This window comes from Anneissia japonica, unplaced genomic scaffold (genome assembly GCF_011630105.1).
Source record: "Anneissia japonica isolate Jap-2015-1 unplaced genomic scaffold, ASM1163010v1 scaffold287945_len1679841_cov205, whole genome shotgun sequence".
NCBI classification, from domain to species: domain Eukaryota; kingdom Metazoa; phylum Echinodermata; class Crinoidea; order Comatulida; family Comatulidae; genus Anneissia; species Anneissia japonica.
Window position 1 is genome coordinate 768,542 of NW_022753015.1, and position 16,273 is coordinate 784,814.

At 31.0% G+C, this 16,273-nt stretch overlaps 1 protein-coding gene across 5 annotated transcripts in view; it reads right to left on the minus strand.

Moving 5' to 3' along the window:
* The window catches only part of LOC117122623 (diacylglycerol kinase beta-like), a 76,665-nt gene extending 67,822 nt beyond the window's left edge, over positions 1–8,843 (minus strand). For all 5 annotated transcript variants that reach the window (XM_033268287.1, XM_033268286.1, XM_033268283.1 and 2 more), the window contains exon 1: positions 6,801–8,843. In XM_033268287.1, coding sequence (XP_033124178.1) covers positions 6,801–6,930 — 130 coding nt within the window. In that variant the 5' untranslated portion in view covers positions 6,931–8,843. The remainder of the gene's footprint in view (positions 1–6,800) is intronic.
* Positions 8,844–16,273: the final 7,430 nt, after the last annotated feature.

Genomic DNA, 16,273 nt, shown 5'->3' on the forward strand with positions numbered 1-16,273 from the left:
AAACTCAAATTAATTTAAATAAAAATTAATAAAAACCAAATCCAGATGAAATTATTTGATTGACCATTATTAATCATTATCATGATTACAAAGAACAATAAAGTATATACAGTTTTAGCATTAAACTTTTTTTATTTGAATATGATAAACAACCATATAGTAGTTCTTACGTGAAAGTCCTTTCATTAATTTCTATTTCATTGTGATGCTACATACATACCAAGAGGGGATACCCTTGATTGCAAATATTCATGTTATGGCTTCAGAATGACACATTGATTGCAAGCAAGCATTCATACATTTAGGCGAGACTTTAATACCTTATTTCGTGAACTTGTTTTTTTATTAAAAGATCGTCAGAGGGCGGAAAAAGAATAAAAAATAAAATTTGGTCTTCTTATTTAGCAAATAGACTTGCCAAAAACATTCAGACGGAGGAGAAAATAAAAATAATTTTATTGGCGAATGTAAACAGTGTAGTAATGGGATGGTTAAATGCTTTAAATTTATATAATTAGAAATATGCATATCTTATTTTTAAAGGCAGCAGTGGGCATAATAAAAATAAATAAAGAAAATTTTTTTCCTGAAATTTCCTTGTTTCCGTAGCGGCAGGTAGTCCAATTGCCCAAAAATACAATTTTATTTTTATTGAAAATCATCATTATTGGTTGGCGGCAGGTTTGCTAAACAAGGTATAAATAGAGTCTTGCCTTAACAAGGCAGAATGATACAAACTCACTGGATGTATAGTATACTAAAAATGGAACAATTAACAAATAGATGAGTATAGTGCATACTTCTGCCCTGTGCCTGAATTATCAAGAAATACGTTGGCCGGTTATAAGCGATTCCATTATTTATTTTATGCAAGGGTAAAAAGTATTTTCTTCCCAAAATTTAATCATCTCTTTCTTAGATATTATGTATTATTCCACTAAATTTTATGATGATCCATTTAATAGTTTTTGCATAATCGTTAAAACACAGACAGCGATGAACACATAACCTCCTTTGGAGGCGGTAAAAATGATCTTTAGTATTTGAAATGCGCCAATGATGGAACCGAAACATACATCATTACATTATGTGATCAAATTATTTAGTAAACGTCTGTTGATTCTTTATAGATAAAGGCATTCTTCAAATGCATACCGACATGATTACTTTGTAAAAAATCCTGGTTCCTGCAGAAAAATACATAAATATTTGCATATAGCGTTTTAATATAATTATAGAAATAATCCTGATGAAATATTGAAAGGATGAGTTTTATTCAAGAGCCGGATGTATTATATGGCATAGAAGATCAAGAGACTCAATTTATGTAGGCCAGGATTAGTTGACAATGATGGGCTTTCTGGATGTCACTTCCAATTACCAACAATTACATAAATAATATTTAAAAACCAAGTGATGTGTAATGGTTCATGGAGTCCAATTTGTGACTCGAAAACAGGGACATAATGTACCAAATACCTTTAGAAGATTCCAGATGTGGAGCATCCCACTCACAGTTCACACTGCCTGGGGATATCAAGTTCAAACTCATGGATTAAGTGCTTCCAAATTGACCTTGAATGATGTTCTTCTCACTTGAAAAAATAAGTAATCAGGGTTCTCCCAGAAATGGTCAGTGCATTGTTTTTATGTTAATTACATTTTTACGATCTACATCTCAATGTCACACTTTAATACCTTTAGAGAAACAGTAGCATCATAATGCTACCTATCATATGACATTTTGGTTTTCTTTTCAGACTGTCATGTTTTAAAACTTAAAAACAATATTTTAGAAGACTGAGAAAGAAACTAAAGCAAAATAATAAAAAATATTCAGTAAATTATTAAAAAATGATACAGCGATTAATAACTTTAAGCTAGTGCAGTAGAATTACTGAAGTTCTCAATTGAGGTAAGATTCTTTAAAGGTCAACTTGTGTATGCAACAATCTGCTAAGCATACATTTGGATCATCTCAAAATATCTCCTAATTGTGTACTTACATACATGTATCATTTAAGTACATGTACTTTTCTCAATTGTTGGAATGAAAATGTGCATTGTATTAATTTTTGAGTCACTATTTGTGTACTTACATACATGTATCATTTAAGTACATGTACTTTTCTCAATTGTTGGAATGAAAATGTGCATTGTATTAATTTTTGAGTCACCATTTGTGTACTTACATACATGTATCATTTAAGTACATCTTTTCTCAACTGTTGGAATGAAAATGTGCATTGTATTAATTTGATAATTTTAAAATGTTGCAATTTATTTAATTAATAGTATAGTTCTTAATATATCTGTTGTGACTACCGTATAAGTTATTGTATAGTTTACTGTACCTAGTAAACATTGTAAATATTTCATAATTTTAACCATTATTATTTTAATTAAATTTAAGTACCAAAAATTCTTTGATCAGTTTAATAAATATGAAAATACCCAAAATCTTGTAATTTTCCTAAGATACCTTTAAAATTTTATGTTTTTCAAAATTATGGATGGATTTACATTGTATAATACAAAAATTAACATTATGTTTAGTCAGAGGTGGATACTGTATAAAGACACTAAACGGAAGAAGCTATATAATGGAACCGTATCAAAATTAGAATTTTTGATAGGGTCAGGAAACATTATAGTCCCAGTCCAGGGATGAATCCCTGGTGTGGGTAGAGTGGAAAAATCCTCTAGTACAGAAAACATGGACGATTTTATGCTGTTCAAAGCAATATATTTTTGAGTGTTCAGACATAAACCTGTCGGATAGAGACTTAAGCTCTTCCCATTGCCTCCCACACTGGTGCTGCTATTGTATTGAGCTAAATAACTAAATAACATTTGTTTACTTTGTTATTAACTTTCAATTGAAAATGAAAACAAGAAAAATACAGTATCCTTAGCATAATAATAACAGAGCATAATGCAGTAATGTGCCTATATTTACATAGACCATTAATGTTAATAGTACTCAATTTTAGAATATTTGCATTAAAAAATCTGTGGATTCACAAAAACTATAACTTTTTTTTTTATCTATCACTCTCTTTGGAAGCTGGTGTACTCATTTGATCCTTAAACATAAATTCAGGGTTTCTCCAAATTATACCACACTAAAACAAACATTTATTGTACAGTCTATACCAATGCCCTTCAATTAATTCAATTATCCTCTAAATTCTTTACCCTTCTAGCCGACACCACTGAGGAGTTTAGTACTGTACTGTAGGGGTCCACAGGAAAGACTGCAGATGATTTCAACAGGTTGAAGTTACCTGATCCATCTGCTGCATAAGTAATTTTGGATTACCAAGCAACTGCACACCTTGTGTTATCATTTTATACATTTATAGGTGTTGCTGTACTTTGTAAGTTAAACCAGGAAATGTAGTTGTTATATACAGTAGTAAACACTTGCTATTTATAACTATTATTAATATTGTTTGTATAGCTACGATCATTGATGTCTGTTAAGGTGTTAATAATGTGAAGATTGGTGCTCAAAGCATCAAATGTACTAAAAACCTTTAAGGAGATTCTAGTTGAGAAATATCCCACTCAAAGTTCATATGGCCTGGGGATAACAAGTGCAAACTCAGGTATTAAACATACTTAGCACAAACCAGTAGGCCTGCTTAATCTATGTAATTATAAGATTTTATCCCTCACTTTTATCCCACACATGAAGTTATAAAACAAATTATTTATTTTTTCTGTATTAGGCCAAATAAAATTACTTGCTAGTTGCAAGTCCCTGACCTCATCAAATTTTGGAACCTCATGAAAAACTTCACTATTTGTTATTTTTCAAAAAAAAAAAAAAAAAAAAATTCATTTTTCCATGGACAATAAAAGTAATGACTATCTGAAAGAATGATGTCAAGCTTAAGAAAAGGTGGGAATATAAATACATTACAAAGATTCATTTTACTTCTTTTATATATACAAAAAAAATTTTTCTATTTACCAGCCTGTTACCATTAGTATATAATAGTAAAAAGCAAACAGTAAATAGCCTCACCAAAAAATAATTTCAAATCCAGAATGTGAAACTAACAACTAATTTTATCTGGCCTTAATTTATTTTATACCTCCATGCTCACAAAAAACTCTCGGTTTAATGGCCGATATCTACATTATAGGCCTACATGTTGCAATAATTAAATTTACCATCTTAAAGCTTTATTATTTCACTATATATTTTCTCTATTCATTGTATAGCTATATTATTATTGAAAGTGTTGGCAAATATGTAATTTACAGACCATGCTTATAGTGACCACAAACAACAGAGTTACTGTATATTATAATTTACACAAAACGAAGTTGGGTGGGCATTGATTCAGTGCAGTTTTTCAGGGCTAGCAAGTTATTAGATCATTAACTACCATTTTTAAGGCAATGAACTGTTACTGAACATTTGACTGAAATTCACCTCTCCTCTCATTGGTCAACAAAAGCGTACTTCAATGCCCAGTGGCTTCTGATATAAAGTAGATGACACCGACACTGAGAACCTAGGAGCACTTCTCTTAAAAACATATCCAACTAACTGACAAAAAAGTAGGCTTGTAAAACAAGATAAAGACTATATGGAAATGAGAAGGATTTATAAATCAATCATTTACAGTGGTGGCAAGTGAGGGGCAAGGTGAAATTTAAGGGGGAAAATATGTTTTCCCTTTCCCAACATGAGATAAAATTTAAGATACCAGAACCCCTCCCCCATCCCAATGCCACCACTGATCATTTAATGCCATTGAACATTTTAAGATGGTGTTTTCTACCTTTGTGCCCTTATTTGGACCTGTATAAACTCTATGGGCTCATGCCCAAATTAACCAGACACACACCCAGTCCATGATGGGGGTCAACTAATTTTGATCATCACTTCATAGCTCAGTTGGTATGGCAACTCTAATGAATAGTAGATGCTGTACCTAAAAAGTACAATACAATTTATCAAAACACGACTTAAAATATAGAAGAAATTATTGAGTGACAAAAGCAAAATTAAACAATTATTTATAAGATTCCAGTCTTTATATATAAAAAAAACCCATCAATCTTTGGTACTGAGCATACAAATTATGAACGCCTACGCACTGGTTGACACAAATGACTGTGATTGGTCAGTTCTTTTTTTTTCTATTCCTTGTTATTAATGTCATGATGGAGGCACAGACAAGTACTGTATGTATTAATGATACTGACTTCATATACAAATTAATGTTTAACTCAAAGTAATATGTTAGAATACATATACTTTCATTATCACTCCCACATTAGATTTTTCATTAATGAACTGAAGTTATAAGCTTATTTTTGTCGGCAAATTACTAGAACAATTCTACACGTCAATATTTCCTTACTATATATAGTTATAGATTTAGCAAGTTTTATCCTTTTCTTTAATGCAAAGTATTGATACAACTTTCCAAATATATAATATTAGCCATTGTCTGATATCTAAAATAACAAACAGATAGTTTAACACATGACTTAATATAGTCATGAATCCGTCACTGACTGTGTTAATTAAACAGTCCTCATTAACGCTAAAACAACAATTCTATGCCTCTATTTTAAACTTTTGTCATGGAGTGTTTTGGAGTGAAAGTACCAAGTAAAGTCATACTGATACTGATTACATGAATAGGAATGGAAAAAAAAAAAACTCAATTATAAAAATATCAAATGTGTTATAAGTACCTTATGGTATTTATATAACTTCGGTATTTATATAACTAGAGGCTATAATTATATAACTAGTGAGGAAGTAGCAGGTACTCAGCATGTTAGTTTGCAGACATCAGAACTAATTTGTGAAAGCAATTCAACTTGAAGAAGTCATGTATTAAATTCAATATATTGCTAGCAATGGCATCCTGGCATTTAGCCAGCTTTTTTAGTAAAATACAGCAGCATATCTGACGATGTGTTTGTATAGCTATGAACAATTGTTTGTTGGAAAAGTGCTTTCGAAGAACGAATTCCTGTGGCAAAAAAAAAACATAAACAAAACCTACTACTGCATAGTACACACCGGAACCCTAGTAAAAAATGACATTATAGAAACACACCCTAAAAAAGTGAGGAAAACTTAGAAGTAGCCATTTACATGACATTGACAGGGCAGACATATTTACCTCATTACCTCTCTAGCACATCCTTACATCTTTGTATCAAGTTTCTGATCAACACACTAACCTTCTCCCCCTTCAAGTTAATATCCCTAGATACGCTGTTGGTGAAATGCGTATATGCATTCTGACATTTTTAAATACTCTAAAACATTATTATAACAATTTATATCTCCATACAACGTGCTCTGTCATGTTTGATTAGGTGGTATATGTCTATAAATATTCAAGTTAGGATTGTTTTACATATGATTTCAGACGTCTTTAGTAATTCATTTATTAATAAGAGCTTATGGAAAGCTGAAAGCCAATGTTTGTAATAAAACTACAGAAGATCTACATGTTCAATTCCAATGAATTTCCATTATCTTAATTATCGCGCCATTTAAACATACAGATTAATAACAATCACTTCTCTATATTCCATAATTGACTTGATGAGAACAGAATACATAAAATGCTGTCTCTTATACACATCTAGATGTGTAAAAGAGACAGGACAAGTACTGTATGTATTAATGATACTGACTTCATATACAAAATTTATTCGTAATACGACTTACGCTGAGAAAGGGCACATGGATGTCAGAAATAAAATAATAAATATAATAAAAAATAATACAAAACAAAGAATTTAATACTAACCTACATGCACGACCTTCACAACATCACTGACCTGACTCCCTAAGGTCATTACAAGTGCACTCATGCATGGCACAAATAAAGGTTTCATCAAAGGACATTCCTTCTCCATCAGCTCTGCAATTTTCGACATTTTTTTAAATGTGGTATTTTTTCGCAATCCTTCAAAAATATTGTCACTAGATAATTTATCAAAAGTACAATCCTTCGAGATCAATTTGAAATGTAAAGATTTTGTCGAAGATGGTTGTTTACAATCTCTTCCAACAAAAAAATATATGTGGCATTCTTTAGATTAGTGATATTTCCGTAAATCAATCAGTTGACGATTTCCCTCAACAGGATATTAAGTCAATCTTCTTCAACGATACCACAATGTGTATTAAGAGATAAATACACAAACATGACGTAAAGTATGTGGTCAGACAACAGCCACCTTTACCTACATGTAACGTATGTATGGTAATTGCTAACACTCGATCCTTACGCTGAAAAAAGAAACGATATCGTACTTCCCGAGGCTTAAAAACAGGTGACTAAGTGAAATTGCTCAATTATACTGTTGCAAAAGTAATCAATTATTGCACCTTCAACTTCGTGGGTGAATCCCATATAATGAACTTTCAGGCAAAATCAACTATAAGATTCTTGCAAGTTCCTTTATCAGTGTATCATATAGATTATTAGCTTTAAGCACTCTCATGGGTTAGGCAATCAACCTAATTATTTTAATTAAGCTAATTAATAAACTTAAAGACTTGCTTTGTTCAACCATGAATTTGTAAGGATGGACTGGGAAAGGTATGATTCCTTAACACAGCTATGCAGTGCAGTCATTGGGAATTATATGGAATTACTTTCCTTGATAAAATTCTAATCTTGTAATCCTTGATGTTCCAATATTCCAGATCCTTCTTAGGAATATAAAGTTTATAAACAAGTACAGATACAGATATCAATTAATTGCAGATATTCTGAAAACTATGACAGTATTGATCTACTGTTGATGATAGCGAGCAAGATGAATAATAAACACCAGCTTGACAATCCTTACACTAGTAACAATATAGGATAACACAATTTGTACAACACTGTGTCCAATGGTGGCACTCAGTTAACACAATCATGAAGTTGATGAAATCACAATTCAAAATTGATAATCCAAATATAATGATTTTCCAGGCTAAAGATGGTGGTGTATTTGTACTAGTATACCAAATGGACACTGTAGTTATGCTACCTTCTCTAAAGATGGTTTTCTGTGCAAATAATTCTCTCAAGTAGGCAATTCATTCAGTAAAAATGCTTGTTGAATATGCATTCATTGACTGACCAATGATTCAAGCTAGTACCTATGCCACAGGATCAGTGAGCTAAACAGACAGTAAATCACCCTTGTACCTTGTGGAATTAATCTATAGGTTGTCCTATGACAATAGATTTTAAGCCCCTACACAATAGAGCTGCTGGCTGTTCAAAATTTCAGTTCACACCCACTATGCAGCAGTATCACAAATACGTATTAAAAAACAGTTATTGAATTGCATTCAAATAATATCAGTCAAACTACGCAAAATACAGAGACCATGAAAAGCAGCAGATGTAAATAATGAAATTCTTTGGTACAATAGCTTTACAACAATAAATTCAATTGAAGGTATTTAAGTAAAATATAATGATTCTGCAATAAATTCAAACGTATGAAAAAATTATACCAGATAGGAAGTGGGCTGGCTTCTCAAGGTCACACAGAAACTCAGGTAGATAACTTAGTGTATCTATCATTCACACGGGCTGGAGAATAAGTTATTTCTTGCCTCTGGATATTCAATGAAATAACAAGTGCTGAATAGACAACTAATATCAGGAAATCAAAACATAATGATCTGTCAAAATGCAAACTTTGAAATTGTCACCACAAATTGACACTTCTCTTGGTGACAGTACCATCAATTGATAGATAGGCCTACTTGGTATCCTCTCAGGATGGATTTCTGCTGGTATAAGAACGATCTCTTCCTTTGATAGGTACTTCAGCTGTGATTGTCCCAAGCGGGAACTAGATACAATCCCAGCAAATGAACTACCAGATATATCAACTAGGACTCTACCATTTTCAGAAACAGGGAAGAATGGCACTTGCCATTTAGATTTCAGCAAACCACATGTAATATCAATTTTTGATAAAAAAATACTTCAGTAATTTGTCAATTTTGGTATCAGTGATACATATAAGAATATAGATTTCATTTGATGATCAATATTCATGCCAAATATGATTGCTATACCGCAAAAGATTGATAAATTTTTCAACAATATCATCTAATTTTTAAAATTGCATCTTAAATTTATGAATGACAAAATGCGTGGTAGATACTTAAAATAAGGTATTTAAACATCTGTTCTGTACAAACACAATTCATGCATATTGTTTGCAGAGTGGAAATACAGATTAACTAGCACATCCTTGTATTTGAATTGGTCAGTGTCTTGGTCACTCCGTTAACAACTATAATTGAGGTACGTCAACGATAAAATACTGTGCTGATGATGTTCTGCAATCAATAAAATTGCTATCTCCGCCTAATACATAAATTATTCATACACGTAGTTATATAAGCGCAAAAATAGTAATAAAAAATAACTGTATCTGAATTAAAACACAAGGAGATTCGACACTACTGTACGTCTCACTATTATGTTGACCTGGTCAAATAAATTAATATATTTTTGTTCTCTTCAGGTTGGGAGTTATAAATGTAAAACTTCCGCAAGTGAAAACCATTGTATGATTAGGCGAGACTTTTTTTTATTCCTTGTTTCTTGACATATTTTTCTTAAGATTGTCAGAGGCGGGCGGAAAAAGAAATTAGAATTTTGTTTTCTTGTTTAGCAAATAGTTTTGCCAAAAACATCCCAACAGAGTGTAATAAAAATACAATTTTATTGTTGTATTTAAACAGTGTAGTAATGGGATGGTTAAATGCTTTAAATTTATATAAACAAGAAGAAATATACATATCATATTTTTGGAGATTTCAAGGCAGCGAAATTTCCAGCTTTTCATGGCAGTAGGTGCACTAATTGGCCAAAATATAATTTAATTTTTATTCGAAATTATCAATATTGGAGAGTGGTGGGTTCACGAAACAAGCTAAAAAGTAAGTCTGCCTTATCCATGTGGCTATGAAAAAAATATATCCTATTTGCTTGTCCTAGTAAAATACCAAGTATTTATATAATTAATAAAAACAATCATTATTAACTATATGAAAAGAAGATTAATACTATTTTAAATTAATGTTTTAAAAGAAAAGAAATTCTTTTGTTCCCAGGCGTTGATAAATATGGCAACCTAATTATATCGTATTCTTACTAGAAATATAATAAACAAAATCTAAATACCACGTAGTTACTTTTTAAAAAAAAGGTATTTAATAGCGCTGTATAAAAAGAAGTTTAATTAAATTAATGTTTATGTTATTACTTCTGCAATTAAATAGTATCAATTGCATAATAGTAAGGATGATTCAATGCACTTCTTAAATTGATTAAAAATTAAACTCATAATAATGAGTGATTATTTTTAACAATCTAATTTGCAATAATAATTATTAATTTTTTTCTTATATACAATATAAGTATACTGAACATTCATATTGAAGGTCAAAGTTGAAAATACCTGTACTATATTTAATTCACCATTCTATGAAAATAACATTGTGACTCAGTCAACCAGAATTATCATTAGTGACTATGACTCAATCAAACAGAAAATCAAGATTCGCAAATATTTAAATGTATCTTTGTAGTAGGAAGTGTCTGACGTTTATTTGTTCCTTTTAAAGGTACTAAAATGCATGTCGAGCTTGTTTAAGTGATCATTTTGAATTATACGATTACAATACTGTGGATGTAAGCAATCAATATAATAGAAAGTAGTAAACAAATTATTTATAGAGTACACAACATAAAAGAAGAAATTTCATCTCACAAGAAAGGCTCCAGAGTAATCATTTTAATTTATTGGTTTAAAGAACAAATACAAAGGCATTTTTGACTATGGTGACCTAGAAAACTAACAACCACAATATTGATAATACATTAGGTTTTTTTTTTTACTTAGTATCGTAAATATGGGATCTATGGATTGAAAACAACGCATAAACATACAGGAGCCCATTAGGGAACTCTGAGAAAGAAGCAAATAATTTTGTAGAGGAACTCTACTTCAAAAATAATTTTTTTTAAAAACTACATTTTTACAGCTAGAGCGCCATTCCCAGGCATCTAATGTAGAGATTTTTAAACTTTGCTGACCTTAACTGTTATTTTTTTTTATTATTATTATTCACAATAAACTTTATTCAATCAATTACTTTTATCATATTTTTTTACAATTTTCATTTCATAGGTTGATTGAAAAGGCATCAAGTCAAGCAAGCTTTAATTTTTGATGCCCTTACAAACAAAATAACAATAATAACTAAATAATAATAATAAAATGCTAATAATAGAAGACGATATATTTACAAATCATGATTCTTAAAAAAATGTAATGATATAATGACAAATATATCGGTAATTGAAAATAAGTAACATTATGATCAAGTATACAAAAAATTATGAATTTTATTTGTATTTGTTAAGAAGTTTGTTGTGTATTTCTTTTTTAAATAAACTAATACTTAGTAGATTTCTTGTATTGTGTTCTAAGCCATTCCATATTTTGGCACCTCTATAGCTGATACTGTTTAGTCCCTTTTTTGTTTTCATTAATACAGTATTTTTCCATTTCTGGTCACATAGTTATGTGTATCTTTAATTGTTCGAAATAAGTATTAAAGGTAATAGGAAGCTGTTTATTATGAAACTGAAAGAGTAATATTGCCATGCTTTTCATATAGATTGCAAGCCCGTAGCCAGGGTGGTTTATGTTTCAGGCAAACCCCCTCTTCTCTGGCAAATCCCCCACCCCTCAAACTTCCTGAATGAATCCTAATGCACTGCATACTCATGATCTAGACTCAGACGGAATGTTTTGCTCCAGACGATTTTCAAACATAACTATTTTTATAGCTTTATTTTAGACCCATTAAATACAAAAAGTCCCCTGGTTTAAGGGGTTTCCTGGAAGAACCTGGTTACGGGCCTGGATCAAATATATTTAATGTATTAGTTTGTAAAAATAGTGGTAATGAAGGATACTGAAAATGAAATTTGCATATTATTCGCAGTGTTTTCTTTTGGAGAATGTGAAGCCTGTTTAATTTGGTTGGATATAAAGGGCCCCAATGCGTATGTTAAGTCGGGGAGCATTATGGATTTATATATTTTTGTAACATTATTGTATGGTAAGAAATAGTTCAATTTATTCAAGATTCCTATTACCTTTGAGATTTTATTTGCAATGGCATCAATATGATTATGAAAAGATAGAAATTCATCAACATTAACTCCTAGAAATTTGATATGAGTTAGTCTTTCGAGTACAGAATTAAAGGTATTAATATTAGGAATTATGCAATATATAATTTCATCAACGCTATATAATTTAATATACTTTACAAACAAGAACAAATCCAACAAGACAACCTGCTAATGATAATATCTTTAAGATGAATAAACTTTCAAGTTGAATGAAGAAATGTACAATGAGAAATGGTGGGAGATTTGTAAGGGTAACAGTAGAGTGTACTGGGAGATTGTTGATTTGCTGAATTTTCTGTTGGTCTCTTTAGTATGGCTTCCTCCAGGCAATCTTAGTATGTGACTCAACCCCCCCACCCCTAAGTCTTCTTTCCTTGACAAGACTAGCTCAATGCCAGAAACCTTCAAGAAAACTGTTTACAACGTTCCGTCCAATTTGTTTACAGTGTAACTAATTAACATAGAATGAATCTTATAAGCTTGAATTTCTCCACCTTTCAACATAATTAAAGGCTGTGTATTTGAGATAACATTAACCTACCTTTAGAAATGCCTCGCAAAAAAATGACTACTTAAAACATTCCAACAGCAGACAGACTCAGCAATGAAAACTTGAAGTTGGACTGACTGATAATTGTTTATCGTTTTGTACCTCTTCATCTTTACTAATATAGTGTAATATATTTTGATTTACATAGCGCCAGTGTTGGCTCCAGAAATTTGCCAACAAGGGGTCCACAATGTTAGGGACTGATTGGGAAATCAAATTAACGTATTGGAGGCAAATTCATATTTTTGGTCCAACAACCTCATTGTGCCCCTCCCTCCCCCCACTTCCCATTGGTATCACCACTGCATAGCGCTTTATACAGAAATATCAATAACGCTTGATGCATTAATAGCCCTTACAGTAGATTCCTTCTCTCGTTAGATTTACTTCAATGCCAACTGTTCTCATCTGACAACAAGAGGGGATGTTTGAACCATTACATTGAGTTTTACAATAATCGTCGTGAAAGTTGTATAGTACTGAGTTTTTAATGTACTGGGTCAATCTTATGCCTATAGGTTGCGGAGTCTCTAACTTAATATAATAGTACTAAAGAAATTTGTACCGCAACATTTCACTTCAGCACTCCTTGATGGCACCGCCACTGAGAGAGACTATAGCTGATGCAAATAGCACTATAGGAATGTTGTACACTGTAGTACATTTCTCAGTGAGCATTTTTGTGGTTTTAAATAGGCATGTAGTATATTCAGTCATTCATTAAAAATTATGCAGCTTTTTCATGCAGAAGGACATGTGCATATTAATGCATGTAAAGCAATATGTGGGCTACACTTGAGGATTTGATTATACCTGAGTACATACTCCATCTAATTTCCATGTTAAAAAATACAGGAGATTGAATAATATGCAAAATACTGTGGGGACCAGACAGATAGTAAATATAAAATGATTCCATTACAAAAAGATTTCATTTGTCAAATTCCAATGGAGAATGGTTGATCAAATAATACTATTGTGTTATTGATTATAGTGCTGCAGTAGTGTTACAAATACAGGACTAAAGTACTGTTATTTAAATCAACAAAAACATGTGAAATGTTTGTGCGGGAGACAATTGGCGTGAGACTCCCCGACTTCTGGGACTTGCAGGAGGCTTAGCACCTTTGCATAGTACTAAAATCCCTTCAGAGAGATCTGGTTAAATGTACTTTCTTACAATATTTATATATTTTATTTTGCTGAGCATGGTTATTACCCATCTGCACAGTCTTCTGTGAGACAATTGATAATAAAGTAGTAAAAACTTGCAAATATCATGAATTTGCCGGAGATTCTTGCTTGCTCCAGGAATGCGGGAGTCTGTCCGGATTTCTGGGAGACTCCCGCGAGCTCCGGGAGACTTAGGACCACTGTTAATGAAAATACTGTAATTTAACATTAACATCAACAATTCATTGCTAAACATCAACAATAACAACACCACAGTGCAAAACAAACAAACAAACAACAATCATTAAAACAATAGAAAAACCATCCATGAATATTAATTCACAGGTGCTTAAAGGAACAAAGGTATTGTATTTAAACAGGTAAGTTGCTAGTAAGCCATAATCATAGAAGCTGATTGATTTTGCTGGCTGTCTCGATATTTATTGCTCATAAACCTGTCATTTTTTACAAACAAGAAGGCGAAATGACATCACATTATGTGAAGCAATCTTGTGATAGAGACTATCGCTTCTGTGCGTTTCACATTAGAATTAAATATCGCAATCAACTCCTTCATTTTAAAATGATTACGAAACTTTGAACCTCATCAAAAAAGGATTAATATTATATTATTCAACATATTTAATCAAATGATAATTTGTATTATTAAATGTAAGTGAAAATTCGACTTAAATATAAAGAGTACGACATCAACACAATACTGAATCAAATTATTTATTTTGTAAAGTGGAAATTTAATAATAGAAATGTGACGAGGTTATTTATTTTAGTGAACATAATTCTTATGGCAAACTATAAAAATAAAATGTTATGTCTTATAGTAAAATTATGTACGGTAGTGTAACTGTGTTTGACTTGTGACAATTTAATGAACATTTTAAAATATTGGAATCTAAAAATATTTAATAGTAGTAGATGATTGCAACTATATATGAAAATAGAAAGGATTTCGCCACAAGTTGATCAATAACTATTCATGCAGAAAATGTAGAGACATCATTATTCAATGAGTAGTTCAATCAATTAGGCTACGTTGACCGCCGCACTTCACACGTATGTTACCTGTAAATGTCGCTCTACACTTCGCCTGATACTAGAACGTATGGAAGTAATAAGTTATTCTACTTATTATGTCGGTCAAATTCCAAACATCTTGTTTCATGTAGTATTAATATCCAATAAGCTAAATAAAAACAACAAGGATCAAATGTCTGTTACGTAACATGAGTCAGATTCTTGTTCATATTTCATACGTTTGTTTATACTAAGTTATGTACAAAAGTTCCACACTATCGGAAACTACATAATGTGTACGCTTAGAGTTACACGTACATAACAACTTCAGACAATTATATGAAGTTTTAAATGATGAAAATTATATTTAATATTTATGATGAACAAAATGAATATTACTAAACAAAATCATTGAGGACGAATAACAGTCAAAAAATCATTGTGAATTCAACATAATACACATGAGTAAAGACTGTTTATAATCAGCAATAATGCATGAAACAAGGGAACACTTACAGTATAGCCACATATAAATCAACCAATCAACCACCAAAGTTTTTGACAATCACCAAAAAAAAAATAATAATTCTGCATTAACACATGAATGAACAATGTAAGGTAGCTATCAAATATTTCAACGATAACATGTAACATGATAAGCCTCAATGCACACAGTTTAATATTGCGTATGAAAGTTCATCATGTTATGATCATAATATTATTGTAGCCACATGGTGAACATAAAAATGATTTACTACTTTCTATAAGTTTTAACAGAATATTTCTCAATTCAATTTTATTGGCTATTATTGTGTTTTGGTTCTTATGGTGAAAATATTTTTAATTGGATTTTATCTTTATTTTCAGTGATATTAAAACAATATTTTATTGAAGCACTTCAATTAAACCTGAACTCTTAAATGATCACTGTATTTACATCATACAACAAATGGTATAAATTTCAATTATTTACAGAATCCTACCTTGAGCAAGGTACAATACCATACACAATATTGGTAATCTTTCATACCAAATGCTGTCTTTAAAATTGTATGCATGCATTTCTAATGAAGCACACAATGTTAACAGGGTGAGCCAGCAAGTTAATTTAAGAAATAATATGAATACAGAATAAGCACCAGACAGACACATGATTCAATGAAGGGAATTCTAGATTTATTTATTTTTTTATTTATTTTATTTTATTCATTCTGGCAAAACAATTAACAATATAAAACATTACAAATACAAAAAAAATCAGAAATTCACAAACAAATCAGGTGAGCAA